This window comes from Oncorhynchus keta, chromosome 35, assembly GCF_023373465.1.
Source record: "Oncorhynchus keta strain PuntledgeMale-10-30-2019 chromosome 35, Oket_V2, whole genome shotgun sequence".
Classification (NCBI taxonomy): domain Eukaryota; kingdom Metazoa; phylum Chordata; class Actinopteri; order Salmoniformes; family Salmonidae; genus Oncorhynchus; species Oncorhynchus keta.
Window position 1 is genome coordinate 79,432,516 of NC_068455.1, and position 18,861 is coordinate 79,451,376.

The 18,861-nt window shown below is 46.9% G+C and overlaps 1 protein-coding gene across 1 annotated transcript in view; it reads right to left on the reverse strand.

The window, feature by feature from the left end:
* Positions 1-2,946: 2,946 nt before the first annotated feature.
* LOC127915540 (short transient receptor potential channel 5-like) overlaps positions 2,947-18,861 on the reverse strand; it is a 138,578-nt gene continuing 122,663 nt past the window's right edge. Inside the window, exons 13-17 of the mRNA XM_052495715.1 lie at positions 17,281-17,476; positions 14,479-14,688; positions 13,320-13,361; positions 8,736-8,825; positions 2,947-3,969 (exon numbers count right to left, since the gene is read on the reverse strand). Of these exons, the coding sequence (XP_052351675.1) occupies positions 2,947-3,969; positions 8,736-8,825; positions 13,320-13,361; positions 14,479-14,688; positions 17,281-17,476 (1,561 nt within the window). The remainder of the gene's footprint in view (positions 3,970-8,735; positions 8,826-13,319; positions 13,362-14,478; positions 14,689-17,280; positions 17,477-18,861) is intronic.

The window sequence follows — 18,861 nt, forward strand, 5'->3', positions numbered from 1 at the left end:
AGCTAGGGTTAGTTTTAGGGTTAGGAGCTAGGGTTAGTTTAAGGGTTAGGAGATAGGAGCTAGGGTTAGTTTTAGGGTTAGGAGCTAGGGTTAGTTTAAGGGTTAGGAGCTAGGGTTAGTTTAAGGGTTAGGAGATAGGGTTAGTTTTAGGGTTAGGAGCTAGGGTTAGTTTTAGGGTTAGGAGCTAGGGTTAGTTTAAGGGTTAGGAGCTAGGGTTAGGTTTAGGGTTAGGAGCTAGGGTTAGTTTAAGGGTTAGGAGCTAGGGTTAGTTTTAGGGTTAGGAGCAAGGAGCAAGGGTTAGTTTAAGGGTTAGGAGCTAGGGTTAGTTTAAGGGTTAGGAGCTAGGGTTAGTTTTAGGGTTAGGAAATAGGAGCTTGGGTTAGTTTCAGGTTTAGGTTTTGGAGTAAGGTTAGAGTGAGAGTACGCGTTAGGGGTTAGGGTTCCGTTTAGTATCAGGGGTTAGGAAAAATAGGATTTTTAATTGGACTGAATTGTGTGTCCCCACAAGGTTAGCTGTACAAAACTGTGTGTGTGTGTGTGTGTGTGTGTGTGTGTGTGTGTGTGTGTGTGTGTGTGTGTGTGTGTGTGTGTGTGTGTGTGTGTGTGTGTGAGTGTGAGTGTGAGTGAGTGTGTGTGTGAGTGTGTGTGTGAGTGTGTGTGTGTGTGAGTGTGAGTGTGTGTCAGGATCTCCATTAGGAAAATGTGTCCCCACAAGGTTCGCTGTACAAAACTGTGTGTGTGTGTGTGTGTGTGTGTGTGTGTGTGTGTGTGTGTGTGTGTGTGAATGTGTGTGTGTGTGAGTGTGAGTGTGAGTGTGTGTGTGTGTGTGAGTGTGTGTGTGTGAGTGTGTGTGTGTGAGTGTGAGTGTGAGTGTGTGTGTGAGTGTGAGTGTGTATGTGTGTGTGTGTGTGTGTGTGTGTGTGAGTGTGAGTGTGAGTGTGTGTGTGAGTGTGAGTGTGTGTGTGTGTGTGTGTGTGTGTGAGTGTGTGAGTGTGTGTGTGTCTGTGTGTCAGGATGTCCATTAGGAAAATGTGTCCCCTGGACAACGTGACTCTGATTACTTTAATGTACAGGCCATTAGAGAAATTAACTGGGGCCACATGCATTGGGACGTCCAACCACGGAGCTCGGAACCACAGAAAGACCACTAATCCATCTCAACAGAACAAGCAACTCCTGTAAGAAAACAACATTTCCCAAAATGCAATTCACTTGGAAAAAGACTATTCCAAACAGAGCGCCTGACAGCGAAACCATATTATGATTCAAATTAACGTTTAGTTACATTGTGCATATGAAAATGATAGCTGGTACGCAGATCGGTAGAAATTGTAGGATAAATTGTAAGTCCCCCTCTCTCTCTCTCTCTCTCTCTCTTTCTCTCTCTCTCTTCTCTCTCTCTCTCTCTCTCTCTCTCTCTCTCTCTCTCTCTCTCTCTCTCTCTCTCTCTCTCTCTCTCTCTCTCCCTCTCTCTCTCTCTCTCTCTCTCTCCTCTCTGTCTCTCTCTCTCTCTCTCTCTCCCTCTCTCTCGTCTCTCTGTCTCTCTGTCTCTCTCTCTCTCTCTCTGTCTCTCTGTCTCTCTCTCTCTCTCTCTCTCTCTCTCTCTCTCTCTCTCTCTCTCTCTCTCTCTCTCTCTCTCTCTCTCTCTCTCTCTCTCCTAGAGACCAGCTATATGGGGATGATTATGGGCGTCAGGTGCTATGAGGTTTTAAATGAGAAACAAAAGAATCCGATCAATCACTGTTGATCAATATTCCTCAATGTCTGATCTTATGATGCATGACACTTATTGACTGATCACGTTGATTGATGACTGCCATAAAACCATAAAACCATTGTGTTTGAGGGTAGAGACAACAGCACAAAGACAACCTATTGGAGAGAAACAGGTAGGGGAGTGTGTGTGTGTGTGTGTGTGTGTGTGTGTGTGTGTGTGTGTGTGTGTGTGTGTGTGTGTGTGTGTGTGTGTGTGTGTGTGTGTGTGTGTGTGTGTGTGTGTGTGTGTGTGTGTGTGTGTGTGTGTGTGTGTGATGTGTGTGTGTGTGTGTGAATGTGTGTGTGTATGTGTGTGTGTGTGTGTGTGTGTGTGTGTGTGTGTGTGTGTGTGTGTGTGTGTGTGTGTGTGTGTGTGTGTGTAACATGCTCTGGCCATTCACTGTGTTATTGATGCTTGACAGTTGATTTCTAGAATTGGACGGTTAAAATATATAATAATAAATATATAATTAATATATATATTTCTGTTTCACACTTCAAGTTATTGTGACATGTTCCCCCCCCCCCCAGTCTCTCTTTTTCATTCATTCTCTTTTCTAAATGGATCTCTCCTCCTTTTTCTCTCTCCTTCCGTCTCTCCTTCACTTGTCTTTAAACAGAAAGAGCAGTTTCTTTTTGCAAATTAAAGAAAAGATTTGTAGCGGTAGTAAAAGAGTTCATTATTACTAGTAAGAGTTCATTTTGAGGAAGTTCCTTGGGCCACAGTCCCGTAGAATCCCATTAAGTCTCGTTACACCACAGAGTCTCAGAGTATATCCTCAAAACGCCAGCAACGTCCATACGTCCAACAGCTCAATACAATATCCATACAGCATTGAGACTTGTTGTAGACACAATGGCGCCGGGAGACTTGCAGAAGGGACGAGCGCTCTCGGTAGCCATGGAAACTGTCTTTACGGCGTAGCTGAATCGCGACTGAGTTCCTCTTGCCCCCCCCCCCCCCACACACACACACACACACAGCGGGGGGAGAGCAACAGTCTGTGCATGTATAACATCACAAGTGACATCCTCGGTAAGATGGAGGTGGTTTTAGGTCTATGACATCAAACATGCGACATCACTCATGACATCACTCATGACATCACTCATGTCCACTCATGGCTTTGCGTTTGTTAGGAAGGTACCGGCTGTTAGGTAAACCAATGGAAAATAACTATCTACAACCTTCTACAGTTGTGTAGTGACAGAGTCTTCGATGCCGCCAGAGTCCTCTATGACATCACAAGGCCCCACCCACCCCTCTCCCAAAACCCGGCCCCCTCCTCCTCCTCCTCCTCCTCCTCCCTCGAAGATGCTCTCGCTGGAGTCCAGGAGGTGGGAGCTCGAGTCGGCCATATTGGAAGCACAGTGTAGGGATTGGCAGGGACAGGGAGGTGGGAGGGGCAAGGTTAGCAGAGAGTCCCTCCCATTGGCTCGTCCAGAGGAAGCAGGAGGGGCTCCGACCTGGTTAGTGTGTCCGACCTGGTTCAGGTGCATCTCGTTGTGGGTCACATGACCCACCGAACCAAGGTCATATGACCCGCGACCTCTCAGGGGGCGGAGCAAGCCGTCAGAGATGGTGTAGGAAGGAGGAGATTGGCCGAGGGAGAGGGGAAGGGGCGGGGCTTTGCGTGAAAACAGTAAGCCGAGGCGCTTAAAGGAGTCTGTTGTCTTATTGGACGTCGCCGACGACAACTGCTGGAGACGACTTCGAGTGCGAGCGAAGGATAAGGAGACGGAGGTGGAGGAAGAAGGGAATGAAGGGAAGATGAAAGAAGAGGACGGAATGGCTTCTCTCCTCACCCCGTTGCTCTTTGGTTTACCCTCTTCCTCATCTTCTTCTTCCTCCCATCCCTCCTTCTCTTCCTCCTCCCCCCATCCTTCCTGCTCCTCTTCCTCCCTCGTCATGGATACCACTTCCATTCCTGAAATACTTCGGACCAGAGCGGAGACGCCATATTTAGGCTTCTTCTTCTTCTCCATGCTTCCTGTCGGGGTCAGAAATGTCACGCCCTTTGACCTCTTGGCTCCACTCCCCTCCTGCGACGCTAGGGAGGGGTCAAGGTCAGGGTCAGGCCCTCCTTCGTCGCTGGTTCCTCCCTCATTTCTAAGTGTGGTTTCACTGCTGGAAGAGAGGCATCTGGGGGGGCGGCGGTTACCAAGGAGATCTAACACCTCATAACGAAAACTGGAGATGTCCTGCTTTAACTCCTGCAGTGGAGGAGGAGAGGAGGGAGGAGGGAGGAGGAGAGGAGGGAGAGAGAAGAGAGAGAGAGTTATCTGATGTTTGTGGATAAGAGAGAAGAAGAGAGGGACATGTTAGGGAGAGATGGAGAGACAGGTTAGAGAGAGAGGAGAGGAGAGATGGAGAGACAGGTTAGGGAGAGAGGAGAGGAGAAAAGGAGAGGGACAGGTTAGGGAGAGAGGAGAGGAGAGAAGGAGAGGGACAGGTTAGGGATCGAGGAGAGGAGAGGAGAGGAGAGGGACAGGTTAGGTAGAGATGAGAGGAGAGGGACAGGTTAGGGAGAGAGGAGAGGAGAGGGACAGGTTAGGGAGAGATGAGAGGAGAGGAGAGGGACAGGTTAGGGAGAGATGAGAGGAGAGGGACAGGTTAGGGAGAGATGAGAGGAGAGGAGAGGGACAGGTTAGGGAGAGATGAGAGGAGAGGAGAGGGACAGGTTAGGGAGAGATGAGAGGAGAGGGACAGGTTAGGGAGAGATGAGAGGAGAGGAGAGGGACAGGTTAGGGAGAGATGAGAGGAGAGGGACAGGTTAGGAGAGAGGAGAGGAGAGGGACAGGTTAGGGAGAGATGAGAGGAGAGGGACAGGTTAGGGAGAGAGGAGAGGAGAGGGACAGGTTAGGGAGAGATGAGAGGAGAGGAGAGGGACAGGTTAGGGAGAGATGAGAGGAGAGGAGAAGGACAGGTTAGGGAGAGATGAGAGGAGAGATGGAGAGGGACAGGTTAGGGAGAGATGAGAGGAGAGGAGAGGGACAGGTTAGGGAGAGAGGAGAGGAGAGGGACAGGTTAGGGAGAGATGAGAGGAGAGGAGAGGGACAGGTTAGGGAGAGATGAGAGGAGAGAGAGGGACAGGTTAGGGAGAGATGAGAGGAGAGGGACAGGTTAGGGAGAGATGAGAGGAGAGAGAGGGACAGGTTAGGGAGAGATGAGAGGAGAGGAGAGGGACAGGTTAGGGAGAGATGAGAGGAGAGGAGAGGGACAGGTTAGGGAGAGATGAGAGGAGAGGGACAGGTTAGGGAGAGATGAGAGGAGAGGAGAGGGACAGGTTAGGGAGAGATGAGAGGAGAGAAGGAGAGGGACAGGTTAGGGAGAGAGAGAGGAGAGGGACAGGTTAGAAGAGATGAGAGGAGAGGAGAGGGACAGGTTAGGGAGAGATGAGAGAGAACAGGTTAGGAGAGATGAGAGGAGAGGAGAGGGACAGGTTAGGAGAGATGAGAGGAGAGGGACAGGTTAGGGAGATATGAGAGGAGAGATGGAGAGGGACAGGTTAGGGAGAGATGAGAGGAGAGGGACAGGTTAGGGAGAGATGAGAAGAGAGGAGAGGGACAGGTTAGGGAGAGATGAGAGGAGAGGAGAGGGACAGGTTAGGGATAGAGGAGAGGAGAGGGACAGGTTAGGGAGAGATGAGAAGAGAGGAGAGGGACAGGTTAGGGAGAGAGGAGAGGAGAGAAGGAGAGGGACAGGTTAGGGAGAGAGGAGAGGAGAGAAGGAGAGGGACAGGTTAGGATCGAGGAGAGGAGAGAAGGAGAGGGACAGGTTAGGGATCGAGGAGAGGAGAGGGACAGGTTAGGAGAGATGGGAGGATAGAAGGAGAGGGACAGGTTAGGGATAGAGGAGAGGAGAGGGACACGTTAGGGAGAGATGAGAGGAGAGGAGAGGAACAGGTTAGGAGAGATGAGAGGAGAGGAGAGGGACAGGTTAGGGAGAGATGAGAGGAGAGGGACAGGTTAGGGAGAGATGAGAGGAGAGGAGAGGGACAGGTTAGGAGAGATGAGAGGAGAGGGACAGGTTAGGGAGAGATGAGAGGAGAGGAGAGGGACAGGTTAGGGGAGAGATGAGAGGCGAGGGACAGGTTAGGGAGATATGAGAGGAGAGATGGAGAGGACAGGTTAGGGAGAGATGAGAGGAGAGGGACAGGTTAGGGAGAGATGAGAAGAGAGGAGAGGGACAGGTTAGGGAGAGAGGAGAGGAGAGGGACAGGTTAGGAGAGATGGGAGGAGAGATGGAGAGGGACAGGTTAGGGAGAGAGGAGAGGAGAGATGGAGAGGGACAGGTTAGGGAGAGATGAGAGGAGAGGAGAGGACAGGTTAGGGATAGAGGAGAGGAGAGGGACAGGTTAGGGAGAGATGAGAGGAGAGGGACAGGTTAGGAGAGAGGAGAGGAGAGGGACAGGTTATGGAGAGATGAGAGGAGAGGGACAGGTTAGGAGAGATGAGAGGAGAGGAGAAGGACAGGTTAGGGAGAGATGAGAGGAGAGGAGGGGGACAGGTTAGGGAGAGATGAGAGGAGAGGGACAGGTTATGTAGAGAGGAGAGGAGAGATGGAGAGGGACAGGTTAGGAGAGAGGAGAGGAGAGATGGAGAGGGACAGGTTAGGGAGAGATGAGAGGAGAGGAGAGGGACAGGTTAGGATAGAGGAGAGGAGAGGGACAGGTTAGGGAGAGATGAGAGGAGAGGGACAGGTTAGGGAGAGAGGAGAGGAGAGGGACAGGTTATGAGAGATGAGAGAGAGAGGGACAGGTTAGGGAGAGATGAGAGGAGAGGAGAAGGACAGGTTAGGGAGAGATGAGAGGAGAGGAGGGGGACAGGTTAGGAGAGATGAGAGGAGAGGGACAGGTTATGTAGAGAGGAGAGGAGAGGGACAGGTTAAGGAGAGAGGAGAGGAGAGGGACAGGTTAGGGAGAGATGAGAAGAGAGGAGAGGGACAGGTTAGGGAGAGAGAAAGGAGAGGGACAGGTTAGGGATCGAGGAGAGGAGAGGGACAGGTTATGGAGAGATGAGAGGAGAGGGACAGGTTAGGAGAGATGAGAGGAGAGGGACAGGTTAGGGAGAGATGAGAGGAGAGGAGAGGGACAGGTTAAGGAGAGAGGAGAGGAGAGGGACAGGTTAGGGAGAGATGAGAGGAGAGGGGCAGGTTAGGGAGAGATGAGAGGAGAGAAGGAGAGTGACAGGTTAGGAGAGATGAGAGGAGAGGGACAGGATAGGGAGAGATGAGAGGAGAGGGACAGGTTAGGGAGAGATGAGAGGCGAGGAGAGGGGACAGGTTAGGAGAGATGAGAGAGAGAGGGACAGGTTAGGGAGATATGAGAGGAGAGATGTTGAGGGACAGGTTACGGAGAGAGAGAGAGGAAGATGGAGAGTAACAGGTTAGGGAGAGAGGAGAGGAGAGATGGAGAGGGACAGGTTAGGGAGAGAGGAAGAGAGAGATGGAGAGGGACAGGTTAGGGAGAGATGAGAGGAGAGGGACAGGTTAGGGAGAGATGAGAGGAGAGGAGAGGGACAGGTTAGGAGAGATAAGAGGAGAGGAGAGGGACAGGTTAAGGAGAGAGGAGAGGAGAGGGACAGGTTAGCGAGAGATGAGAGGAGAGGGACAGGTTAGGAGAGATGAGAGGAGAGAAGGAGAGTGACAGGTTAGGGAGAGATGAGAGGAGAGGGACAGGATAGGGAGAGATGAGAGGAGAGGGACAGGTTAGGGAGAGATGAGAGGCGAGGAGAGGGACAGGTTAGGGAGAGGTGAGAGGAGAGGGACAGGTTAGGGAGAGATGAGAGGAGAGGAGAGGGACAGGTTAAGGAGAGATGAGAGGAGAGAGAGGGACAGGTTCAGGAGAGATGAGAGGAGAGGGACAGGTTAAAGGGAGATATGAGAGGAGAGATGTTGAGGGACAGGTTATGGAGAGAGGAGAGGAGAGATGGAGAGTGACAGGTTAAGGAGAGAGGAGAGGAGAGATGGAGAGGGACAGGTTAGGGAGAGAGGAGAGGAGAGATGGAGAGGGACAGGTTAGGGAGAGATGAGAGGAGATAAGGAGAGGGACAGGTTAGGGAGAGGTGAGAGGAGAGGGACAGGTTAGGGAGAGATGAGAAGAGAGGAGAGGGACAGGTTAGGAGAGGTGAGAGGAGAGGGACAGGTTAGGGAGAGATAAAGAGGAGAGGAGAGGGACAGGTTAGGGATAGAGGAGAGGAGAGGGACAGGTTAGGGAGAGATGAGAGGGAGAGGGACAGGTTATGGAGAGATGAGAGGAGAGGAGAGGGACAGGTTAGGAGAGATGAGAGGAGAGGAGAGGGACAGGTTAGGGAGAGAGGAGAGGAGAGGGACAGGTTAGGGAGATATGAGAGGAGAGATGTTGAGGGACAGGTTACGGAGAGAGGAGAGGAGAGGGACAGGTTAGGGATCGAGGAGAGGAAGGGACAGGTTAAGGAGAGATGAGAGGAGAGGGACAGGTTAGGGATAGAGGAGAGAAGAGAGGGACAGGTTAGGGATAGAGAGAGGAGAGGGACAGGTTAGGAGAGATGAGAGAGAGGACAGGTGATGGAGAGATGAGAGGAGAGGAGAGGGACAGGTTAGGAAGAGAGGAGAGGAGAGGGACAGGTTAGGGAGAGATGAGAGGAGAGGGACAGGTTAAAGGAGAGATGAGAGGAGAGGAGAGGGACAGGTTAGGGAGAAAGGAGAGGAGAGGGACAGGTTAATGGAGAGATGAGAGGAGAGGAGAAAGGACAGGTTAGGGAGAGATGAGAGGAGAGGAGAGAAGAACAGGTTAAAGGAGAGATGAGAGGAGAGGAGAGTGACAGGTTAGGGAGAGATGAGAGGAGAGGAGAGGGACAGGTTAGGGAGAGATGAGAGGAGAGGAGAGGAGAGGGACAGGTTAGGGAGAGGTGAGAAAAGGGGGAAGAAGCCATGCAGGAGGAACGTTAGAATCTGTAGGAAAGACACTGGACGTTTGGAGAATGGATAGAAAACACACCTTAAAGTTCTCCTCGGTCAATCCCTCGTCCGTCTTGGCGCTGCGTATCATGGCCGCCACGTACCTCTTCACCAGGCTACGGATCACTTCCTGTTAACAATGACATCACTTCCTGTTAACCACATGACAGTTTCCAGGGAGACCCCCGACTGCCACTTTTTCAGACAAATACTTTATTGATCCATACAGACGGAAACGTCTTCTGATATTACCCGCCAACAAAACTACTGATTGGATACGTCTGGACTACACTTGTTGGTACACCATAGATTCTCAGAGATGAACCATTCTCCACAGGTCAATAAGCTTTTGGATGTGTGGGGAAAGAGTGCAACATCTACTTGGTCAGTCAGTCAGTCAGTTACTCAGTCAGTTCATCAATCAGTCAGCCAGTTAATCAGTCAGTCAGTTAGGTAATCAGTCAGTCAGTCAGGTAATCAGTCAGGTAATCAGTCAGTCAGTCAGTCAGGTTATCAGTCAGTCAGTTCATCAATCAGTCAGTCAGTTAATCAATCAGTCAGTCAGTCAGTCAGTTAATCAATCAGTCAGTCAGGTAATCAGTCAGTCAGTCAGGTAATCAGTCAGTCAGTGAATCAGTCAGTCAGTCAGTCAGTTAATCAGTCAGTCAGGTAATCAGTCAGTCAGTTAATCAGTCAGTCAGTTAATCAGTCAGTCAGTCAGTTAATCAGTCAGTCAGTTAATCAGTCAGTTAATCAGTCAGTCAGTCAGTTACTCAGTCAGTCAGTTCATCAGTCAGTCAGTTAACCAGTCAGTCAGTTAATCAGTCAGTCAGTTAATCAGTCAGTCAGTTAATCAGTCAGTCAGTTAATCAGTCAGTCAGTTAATCAGTCAGTCAGTCAGTCAGTCAGTCAGTTAATCAGTCAGTCAGTTAATCAGTCAGTCAGTCAGTTAATCAGTCAGTCAGTTAATCAGTCAGTCAGTCAGTTAATCAGTCAGTCAGTTAATCAGTCAGTCAGTTAATCAGTCAGTCAGTCAGTTAATCAGTCAGTCAGTTAATCAGTCAGTCAGTCAGTCAGTTAATCAGTCAGTTAACCAGTCAGTCAGTTAATCAGTCAGTTAATCAGTCAGTTAACCAGTCAGTCAGTTAATCAGTCAGTTAACCAGTCAGTCAGTTAATCAGTCAGTTAATTAGTCAGTCAGTTCATCAATCAGTCAGTCAGTTAATCGGTCAGTTATTCAGTCAGTCAGTTAATCAGTCAGTTAATTAGTCAGTCAGTTAATCAGTCAGTCAGTCAGTTAATCAGTCAGTTATTCAGTCAGTCAGTTAATCAGTCAGTCAGTCAGTTAGTTAATCAGTCAGTCAGTTAATCAGTCAGTCAGTTAATCAGTCAGTCAGTCAGTTAATCAGTCAGCCAGTTAATCAGTCAGTCAGTTAATCAGTCAGTCAGTCAGTCAGTTAATCAGTCAGTCAGTCAGTCAGTTAATCAGTCAGTCAGTCAGTTAATCAGTCAGTTAATTAGTCAGTCAGTTCATCAATCAGTCAGTCAGTTAATCGGTCAGTTAATCAGTCAGTCAGTCAGTCAGTTCATCAGTCAGTCAGTCAGTTAACCAGTCAGTTAATTAGTCAGTCAGTTCATCAATCAGTCAGTCAGTTAATCGGTTTGACAGTTCATCAATCAGTCAGTCAGTTAATCAGTCAGTCAGTGAATCAGTCAATCAGTCAGTCAGTTAATCAGTCAGTCAGTTAATCAGTTAATCAGTCAGTCAGTGAATCAGTTAATCAGTCAGTCAGTTAATCAGTCAGTCAGTGAATCAGTTAATCAGTCAGTCAGTTAATCAGTCAGTCAGTTAATCAGTTAATCAGTTAATCAGTCAGTCAGTTAATCAGTTAATCAGTTAATCAGTCAGTCAGTTAATCAGTTAGTTAATCAGTCAGTCAGTTCATCAATCAGTCAGTCAGTTAATCAGTCAGTTATTCAGTCAGTCAGTCAGTTCATCAGTCAGTCAGTTAATCAGTCAGTCAGTGAATCAGTCAATCAGTCAGTCAATTCAGTCAGTCAATCAGTCAGTTAATCAGTCAGTCAGTCAGTTAATCAGTCAGTCAGTCAGTTAATCAGTCAGTCAGTGAATCAGTTAGTCAGTTACTCAGCCAAAGAGTTGGTAGAAAACACTGTGTTTGTCTGTGTGTGTTTGCTGGCAGAGAGTATGAGTGTGTGAAAGAGAGCGGGAGAGAGGAAGATAGAGAGACAGAGAGAGCGAGAGAGAGAGAGAGACAGAGAGAGCGAGAGAGAGGAAGATAGAGAGACAGAGAGAGCGAGAGAGAGAGAGAGAGAGAGAGAGAGAGAGAGAGAGAGAGAGAGAGGAAGATAGAGAGACAGAGAGAGAGAGAGAGAGAGAGAGAGAGAGAAGGAAGATAGAGACAGAGAGAGAGAGAGAGAGAGAGAGAGAGAGAGAGAGAGACAGAGGGGGACAGAGAGACAGAGAGAGAGAGAGAGAGAGAGAGGGAGACACAGAGAGACAGAGAGAGAGAGAGAGACAGAGAGACAGAGAGAGAGAGAGAGAGAGAGAGACAGAGAGAGAAAGACAGAGAGAGAGACAGAGAGGGAGAGAGAAAGACAGAGATAGATACATAGATAGAGATAGATATAGAGAGAGACAGGGATAGAAAAAGAGACATTAGAGATAGATAAAGATATAGAGATATATATAGAGATAGATAGAGATATATATAGAGATAGATAAAGAGATAGATAGAGATATATATAGAGATAGATAGAGACATATATAGAGATAGATAAAGATATAGAGATATATATAGAGATAGATAGAGATATATATAGAGATAGATAAAGAGATAGATAGAGATATATATAGAGATAGATAGAGACATATATAGAGATAGATAAAGATATAGATATATATAGAGATAGATAAAAAGATAGATATAGAGATAAAAATAGATATATAGAGATATAGATATGTGTTTAAAGGCACAGTCAACTTAGTGTATGTAAACGTCTGACCCACTGGAATTGTGATACAGTGAGTTATAAGTGAAATAATCTGTCTGGAAAGAATTGGTTGAAAAATGACTTGTGTCATGCACAAAGTAGATGTCCTAACCGACTTGCCAAAACTATAGTTTGTTAACAAGAAATGTGTGGAGTGGTTGAAAAATGAGTTTTAATGACTCCAACCTAAGTGTTTGTAAACTTCCGACTTAAACTGTACATATATATAGAGAGAGATAGATAGAGATGCAGAGATATATAGAGCGAGATATAGAGATAAATGTAGATATAGAGATAGATATATAGAGAGAGATATAGAGATAAATGTAGATATAGAGATAGATATATAGAGAGAGATATAGAGATAAATGTAGATATAGAGATAGATATATAGAGAAAGATGTAGAGATAAATGTAGATATAGAGATAGATATATAGAGAGAGATATAGAGATAAATGTAGATATAGAGATAGATATAGAGATAAATGTAGATATAGAGATAGATATATATAGAGAGATATAGAGATAAATGTAGATATAGAGATAGATATATAGAGCGAGATATAGAGATAAATATAGATATAGAGATAGATATATAGAGAGAGATATAGAGATGAAGAGAGATATAGATATATAGATTGATATATATATATATAAAGCCCCTTGAATTGAATTGAATATAGAGATATATATAGAGACAGATATAGAGAGACATATAAAGATAGATATAGATAGATAGAGGTAGTTATATGGATATATAGAGAGGCATTATAGATAGATAGATAGATAGATAGATAGATAGATAGATAGATAGATAGATATTATAGATAGATATATAAAGAGACATTATAGATAGATATATAAATAGATATATAGATATATAGAGAGACATTATAGATATATATATATATAGATAGATATATAGATATATAGAGAGACATTATAGATAGATATATAGATAGATACAGGTAGATATAGGTAGATATATAGAGAGGCATTATAGATATATATATAGATAGATATATAGAGAGGCATTAAAGATAGATATATATATAGATAGATAGAGGTAGATATATAGAGAGACATTATAGATAGATATATAGAGAGACATTATAGATATATATATATAGATATAGATATATAGAGAGACATTATAGATATATATATAGATAGATATATAGAGAGGCATTAAAGATATATATATATATAGATAGAGGTAGATATATAGAGAGACATTATAGATAGATATATAGAGAGACATTATAGATATATATATAGATAGATATATAGAGAGGCATTAAAGATAGATATATATATAGATAGATAGAGGTAGATATATAGAGAGACATTATAGATAGATATATAGATATAGATATATAGAGAGACATTATAGATATATATATAGATAGATATATAGAGAGGCATTAAAGATAGATATATATATAGATAGATAGAGGTAGATATATAGAGAGACATTATAGATATATATATATAGATATAGATAGATAGAGAGACATTATAGATAGATATATAGAGAGACATTATAGATATATATATATATAGATATAGATATATAGAGAGACATTATAGATATATATATATAGATAGTACCTGATAATGTTGATTCTGTATCAGGCTGTCTGCATGACGCTCCTGGAAGGAAATTAATATAAAGTTAAAGCACATTATGTACCTCACACACACACACACACACACACACACACACACACACACACACACACACACACACACACACACACACACACACACACACACACACACACACACACACACACACACACACACACACACACACACACACACACACACACACACACACACGTAGACACACACGTAGACACACACGTAGACACACACACACACAGACACACACACACACACACACACACACACACACACACACACACACACACACACACACACACACACACACACACACACACACACACACACACACACACACACACACACACACACACACACACACACACACTGCCCACTCGTATGCAGTATCAGATGGATTCTCAGTGTTACATAATCCAGCCCACATTAGTGTGTGTCCCCAACGGCCCTCTATTCCCTACATTAAAAGTAGTTTAAAAGTAGTGCACTACGTTATTGGTACAACCTATGGACCCTGGTTAAAAGTAGTGCCCAATGTAGGGAATAGAGGGCCATTTGGGATGCAAAGGAAATCAGGCCAGGCAGGTTACCATCAGAGAAGAGTGTGTGTGAAAGAAAGCGAGAGAGGACAGAGAGAGAGAGAGAGAGAGAGAGAGAGAGAGAGAGAGAGAGAGAGAGAGAGAGAGAGAGAGAGAGAGAGAGAGAGAGAGAGAGAGAGAGAGAGAGAGAGACAGAGACAGAGACAGAGACAGAGACAGAGACAGAGACAGAGACAGAGACAGGGAGACAGAGAGACAGAGAGACAGAGAGACAGAGAGACAGAGAGACAGAGACAGAGAGAGAGAGAGAGACAGAGACAGAGACAGAGACAGAGAGAGAGAGAGAGAGAAAATAGCAGACAGAGAGAGAGAGAGAGAGAGAGAGAAAAATAGCAGACAGAGAGAGAGAGAGAGAGAGAGAGAGAGAGAGAGAGAGAGAGACAGAGACAGAGAGAGACAGAGACAGAGAGAGAGAGAGAGGGACATATGACAGAGAGGGAGGGGTATATACTGTATATAAACATAATATTATTGTCTCCATATGTTTCATGTGTGTATACTGAATAAATAGTGTGTGGACTTCTTACCGTGAACTCTCGTAGGTCGTGGTGTTTGTCTGTGTCGTCAGCAGGGGGCGCTCCTCTCCTACAGAGTCGATGGTGAACCCACAGACAGAGGAACCACACTGACTTAGGACTGGGAACGATGTTGAAGGGAGGGGGCAGAGTACCCCCCTCGTCAAAATAACTCATCCATAACTTGGTCCGGGCAAACTTCCACTCTATATCAGCATGGTCCTGGAGGAGAGAGAGGGGGGAAGTGGGAGAGAGGGGGCGAGGAGAGTGAGGGAGAGAGGGAGAGGAGAGTGGGAAAGTGGGAGAGAGGGGGCGAGGAGAGTGGGGAGAGAGGGGGAGAGGAGAGTGGGAAAGTGGGAGAGAGGGGGCGAGGAGAGTGGGAAAGTGGGAGAGAGGGAGAGGAGATGGGGAAAGTGGGAGAGAGTGAGAGGAGGGGGAGAGAAGGGGAGGGAGGGGGAAAAGTGGGAGAGAGAGAGAGGGGGAGGGAGGGGGAAAAGTGGGAGAGAGAGAGAGGGGGAGGGTGAAAAGTGGGAGAGAGGGGGAGAGGAGAGTGGGAAAGTGGGAGAGAGTGAGAGGAGGGGGAGAGAAGGGGGAGGGAGGGGGACAAGTGGGAGAGAGAGAGAGAGGGGGAGGGAGGGGGAAAAGTGAGAGAGAGAGGGGGAGGGAAGGGGAAAAGTGGGAGAGAGAGGGGGAGGGAGGGGGAAAAGTGGGAGAGAGAGAGGGGGAGGGAGGGGGGAAAGTGGGAGAGAGAGGGGGAGGGAGGGGGAGAAAAGGGGAGGGAGGGGGGAAAAAATAATCAGTTTGTTGGTATATATATTTTGGAACAGATTGTTAGTGTGTGTGTGTGTGTGTGTGTGTGTGTGTGTGTGTGTGTGTGTGTGTGTGTGTGTGTGTGTGTGTGTGTGTGTGTGTGTGTGTGTGTGTGTGTGTGTGTGTGTGTGTCCCGAAAACATTGAAATAAAATCACACACAGAAATCCCCTAATGAAGGATGACTTTGGTCTGACACTGGTCTGACACTGGTCTGACACTGGTCTGACACTGGTCTGACACTGGTCTGACACTGGTCTGACACTGGTCTGACACTGGTCTGACACTGGTCTTACACTGGTCTGACACTGGTCTGACACTGGTCTGACACTGGTCTTACACTGGTCTTACACTGGTCTGACACTGGTCTTACACTGGTCTGACACTGGTCTGACACTGGTCTTACACTGGTCTGACACTGGTCTTACACTGGTCTGACACTGGTCTGACACTGGTCTGACACTGGTCTGACACTGGTCTGACACTGGTCTGACACTGGTCTGACACTGGTCTGACACTGGTCTGACACTGGTCTGACACTGGTCTTACACTGGTCTGACACTGGTCTGACACTGGTCTGACACTGGTCTGACACTGGTCTTACACTGGTCTGACACTGGTCTTACACTGGTCTGACACTGGTCTGACACTGGTCTGACACTGGTCTGACACTGGTCTGACACTGGTCTGACACTGGTCTGACACTGGTCTGACACTGGTCTTACACTGGTCTGACACTGGTCTGACACTGGTCTGACACTGGTCTGACACTGGTCTTACACTGGTCTGACACTGGTCTGACACTGGTCTTACACTGGTCTTACACTGGTCTGACACTGGTCTTACACTGGTCTGACACTGGTCTGACACTGGTCTGACACTGGTCTGACACTGGTCTGACACTGGTCTGACACTGGTCTTACACTGGTCTGACACTGGTCTTACACTGGTCTGACACTGGTCTGACACTGGTCTTACACTGGTCTGACACTGGTCTGACACTGGTCTGACACTGGTCTGACACTGGTCTGACACTGGTCTTACACTGGTCTGACACTGGTCTGACACTGGTCTTACACTGGTCTGACACTGGTCTGACACTGGTCTTACACTGGTCTGACACTGGTCTGACACTGGTCTGACACTGGTCTGACACTGGTCTTACACTGGTCTGACACTGGTCTGACACTGGTCTGACACTGGTCTGACACTGGTCTGACACTGGTCTGACACTGGTCTGACACTGGTCTTACACTGGTCTGACACTGGTCTGACACTGGTCTGACACTGGTCTTACACTGGTCTGACACTGGTCTGACACTGGTCTTACACTGGTCTGACACTGGTCTGACACTGGTCTGACACTGGTCTTACACTGGTCTGACACTGGTCTGACACTGGTCTGACACTGGTCTTACACTGGTCTGACACTGGTCTGACACTGGTCTTACACTGGTCTGACACTGGTCTGACACTGGTCTGACACTGGTCTGACACTGGTCTTACACTGGTCTGACACTGGTCTGACACTGGTCTTACACTGGTCTGACACTGGTCTGACACTGGTCTTACACTGGTCTGACACTGGTCTTACACTGGTCTTACACTGGTCTGACACTGGTCTGACACTGGTCTGACACTGGTCTGACACTGGTCTTACACTGGTCTGACACTGGTCTGACACTGGTCTGACACTGGTCTTACACTGGTCTGACACTGGTCTGACACTGGTCTTACACTGGTCTGACACTGGTCTGACACTGGTCTTACACTGGTCTGACACTGGTCTTACACTGGTCTGACACTGGTCTTACACTGGTCTTACACTGCAACAGTTGGAGATAATGTAACTGTACAATAAAATCAATCAGGTGTGTTAACTCTGGAATACATCTATGTATTGATTGATACATGATTGGCTGAGAGAGAGAGAAGGAGGAGGGAGAGGTTTTGAGAACCAATGGAATATCATTTAGATAATTTAAATAGCTGTACTCGTACTCACAGCGATGAGTTGGTAGGAGTTGTTCATCATGGCGATCAACATGTTGAGCAGAACCACCAGAGAGATGACGTTGTAGGTTCCGAACATGGTGGCCCCCACAAACTCAGTGAACTCGTGACGAGCTTTAACGTTAGTCACGTACAGGTTTAACAGGCCAAAGATGGACCAGAACAGAGACTGGAGAGTCTCAAATAACCTGGAGAACGAGAGAGAAAGAGAGAGAGAGACGGAGAGAGAGAGAGAGAGAGAGAGAGAGAGAAATAGAGAGAGAGACAGAGACAGAGAGAGAGAGGAGAGAGAGAGGTGAGAGAGGAGAGAGAGAGAAGAGAGAGATAGAGAGAGGAGAGAGGGAGAGAGGAGAGAGAGAGAGAGAGAGAGCGAGAGAAGAGAGAGATAGAGAGAGGAGAGAGGGAGAGAGGAGAGGGAGAGAGAGAGACAGAGAGAGAGAGAGAGAGAGAGAGAGAGAGAGAGAGAGAGAGAGAGAGAGAGAGAGAGAGAGAGAGAGAGAGAGAGAGAGAGAGAGAGAGAGAGAGAGAGAGAAAGAGAGCGAGAGAGAGAGAGAAATAAATAGAGAGGGAGAGACAGAGACAGAGAGAGAGAGGAGAGAGAGAGGAGAGAGAGAGAAGAGAGAGATAGAGAGAGGAGAGAGCGAGAGAGAGAGAGTTGGGTAAAGATGGAGTATACAACAAGCATACGCATACATCACAAGACAGAAACTCCTCTATATGGATGATTGTATATTATCCACACACACACACACACACACACACACACACACACACACACACACACACACACACACACACACACACACACACACACACACACACACACACACACACACACATGTGAACAGAACTGTTCTCATTCCAGTCTGTGTTAGCAGGAGAAATGAACAGAATGCTGCCTGCTGCCATGAATGAAGAGGGGAGGAAAAGAGAGAGAGAGAGAGAGAGAGAGAGAGAGAGAGGGAGAGAGAGAGAGAGAGAGAGACAGAGAGACAGAGAGAGAGAGAGAGAGAGAGAGACAGAGAGAGAGGGAGAGAGCGAGAGAGCGTATTCTAAGAGAAGGATAAATGAAAAGAGAACGTTATTGTGAAGAGAGAGAACCAACACTGTCTCATTGCAGAATTAGACGTTCGATCTCCTGGTGCTCTGCATCGTTCCATTTCTCCAACCGTTAGATCTCCTGGTGCTCTGCATCGTTCCATTTCTCCAACCGTTAGATCTCCTGGTGCTCTGCATCGTTCCATTTCTCCAACCGTTAGATCTCCTGGTGCTCTGCATCGTTCCATTTCTCCAACCGTTAGATCTCCTGGTGCTCTGCATCGTTCCATTTCTCCAACCGTTAGATCTCCTGGTGCTCTGCATCGTTCCATTTCTCCAACCGTTAGATCTCCTGGTGCTCTGCATCGTTCCATTTCTCCAAACATTAGATCTGGTGCTCTGCATCGTTCCATTTCTCCAACCGTTAGATCTCCTGGTGCTCTGCATCGTTCCATTTCTCCAACCGTTAGATCTCCTGGTGCTCTGCATCATTCCATTTCTCCAACCGTTAGATCTCCTGGTGCTCTGCATCGTT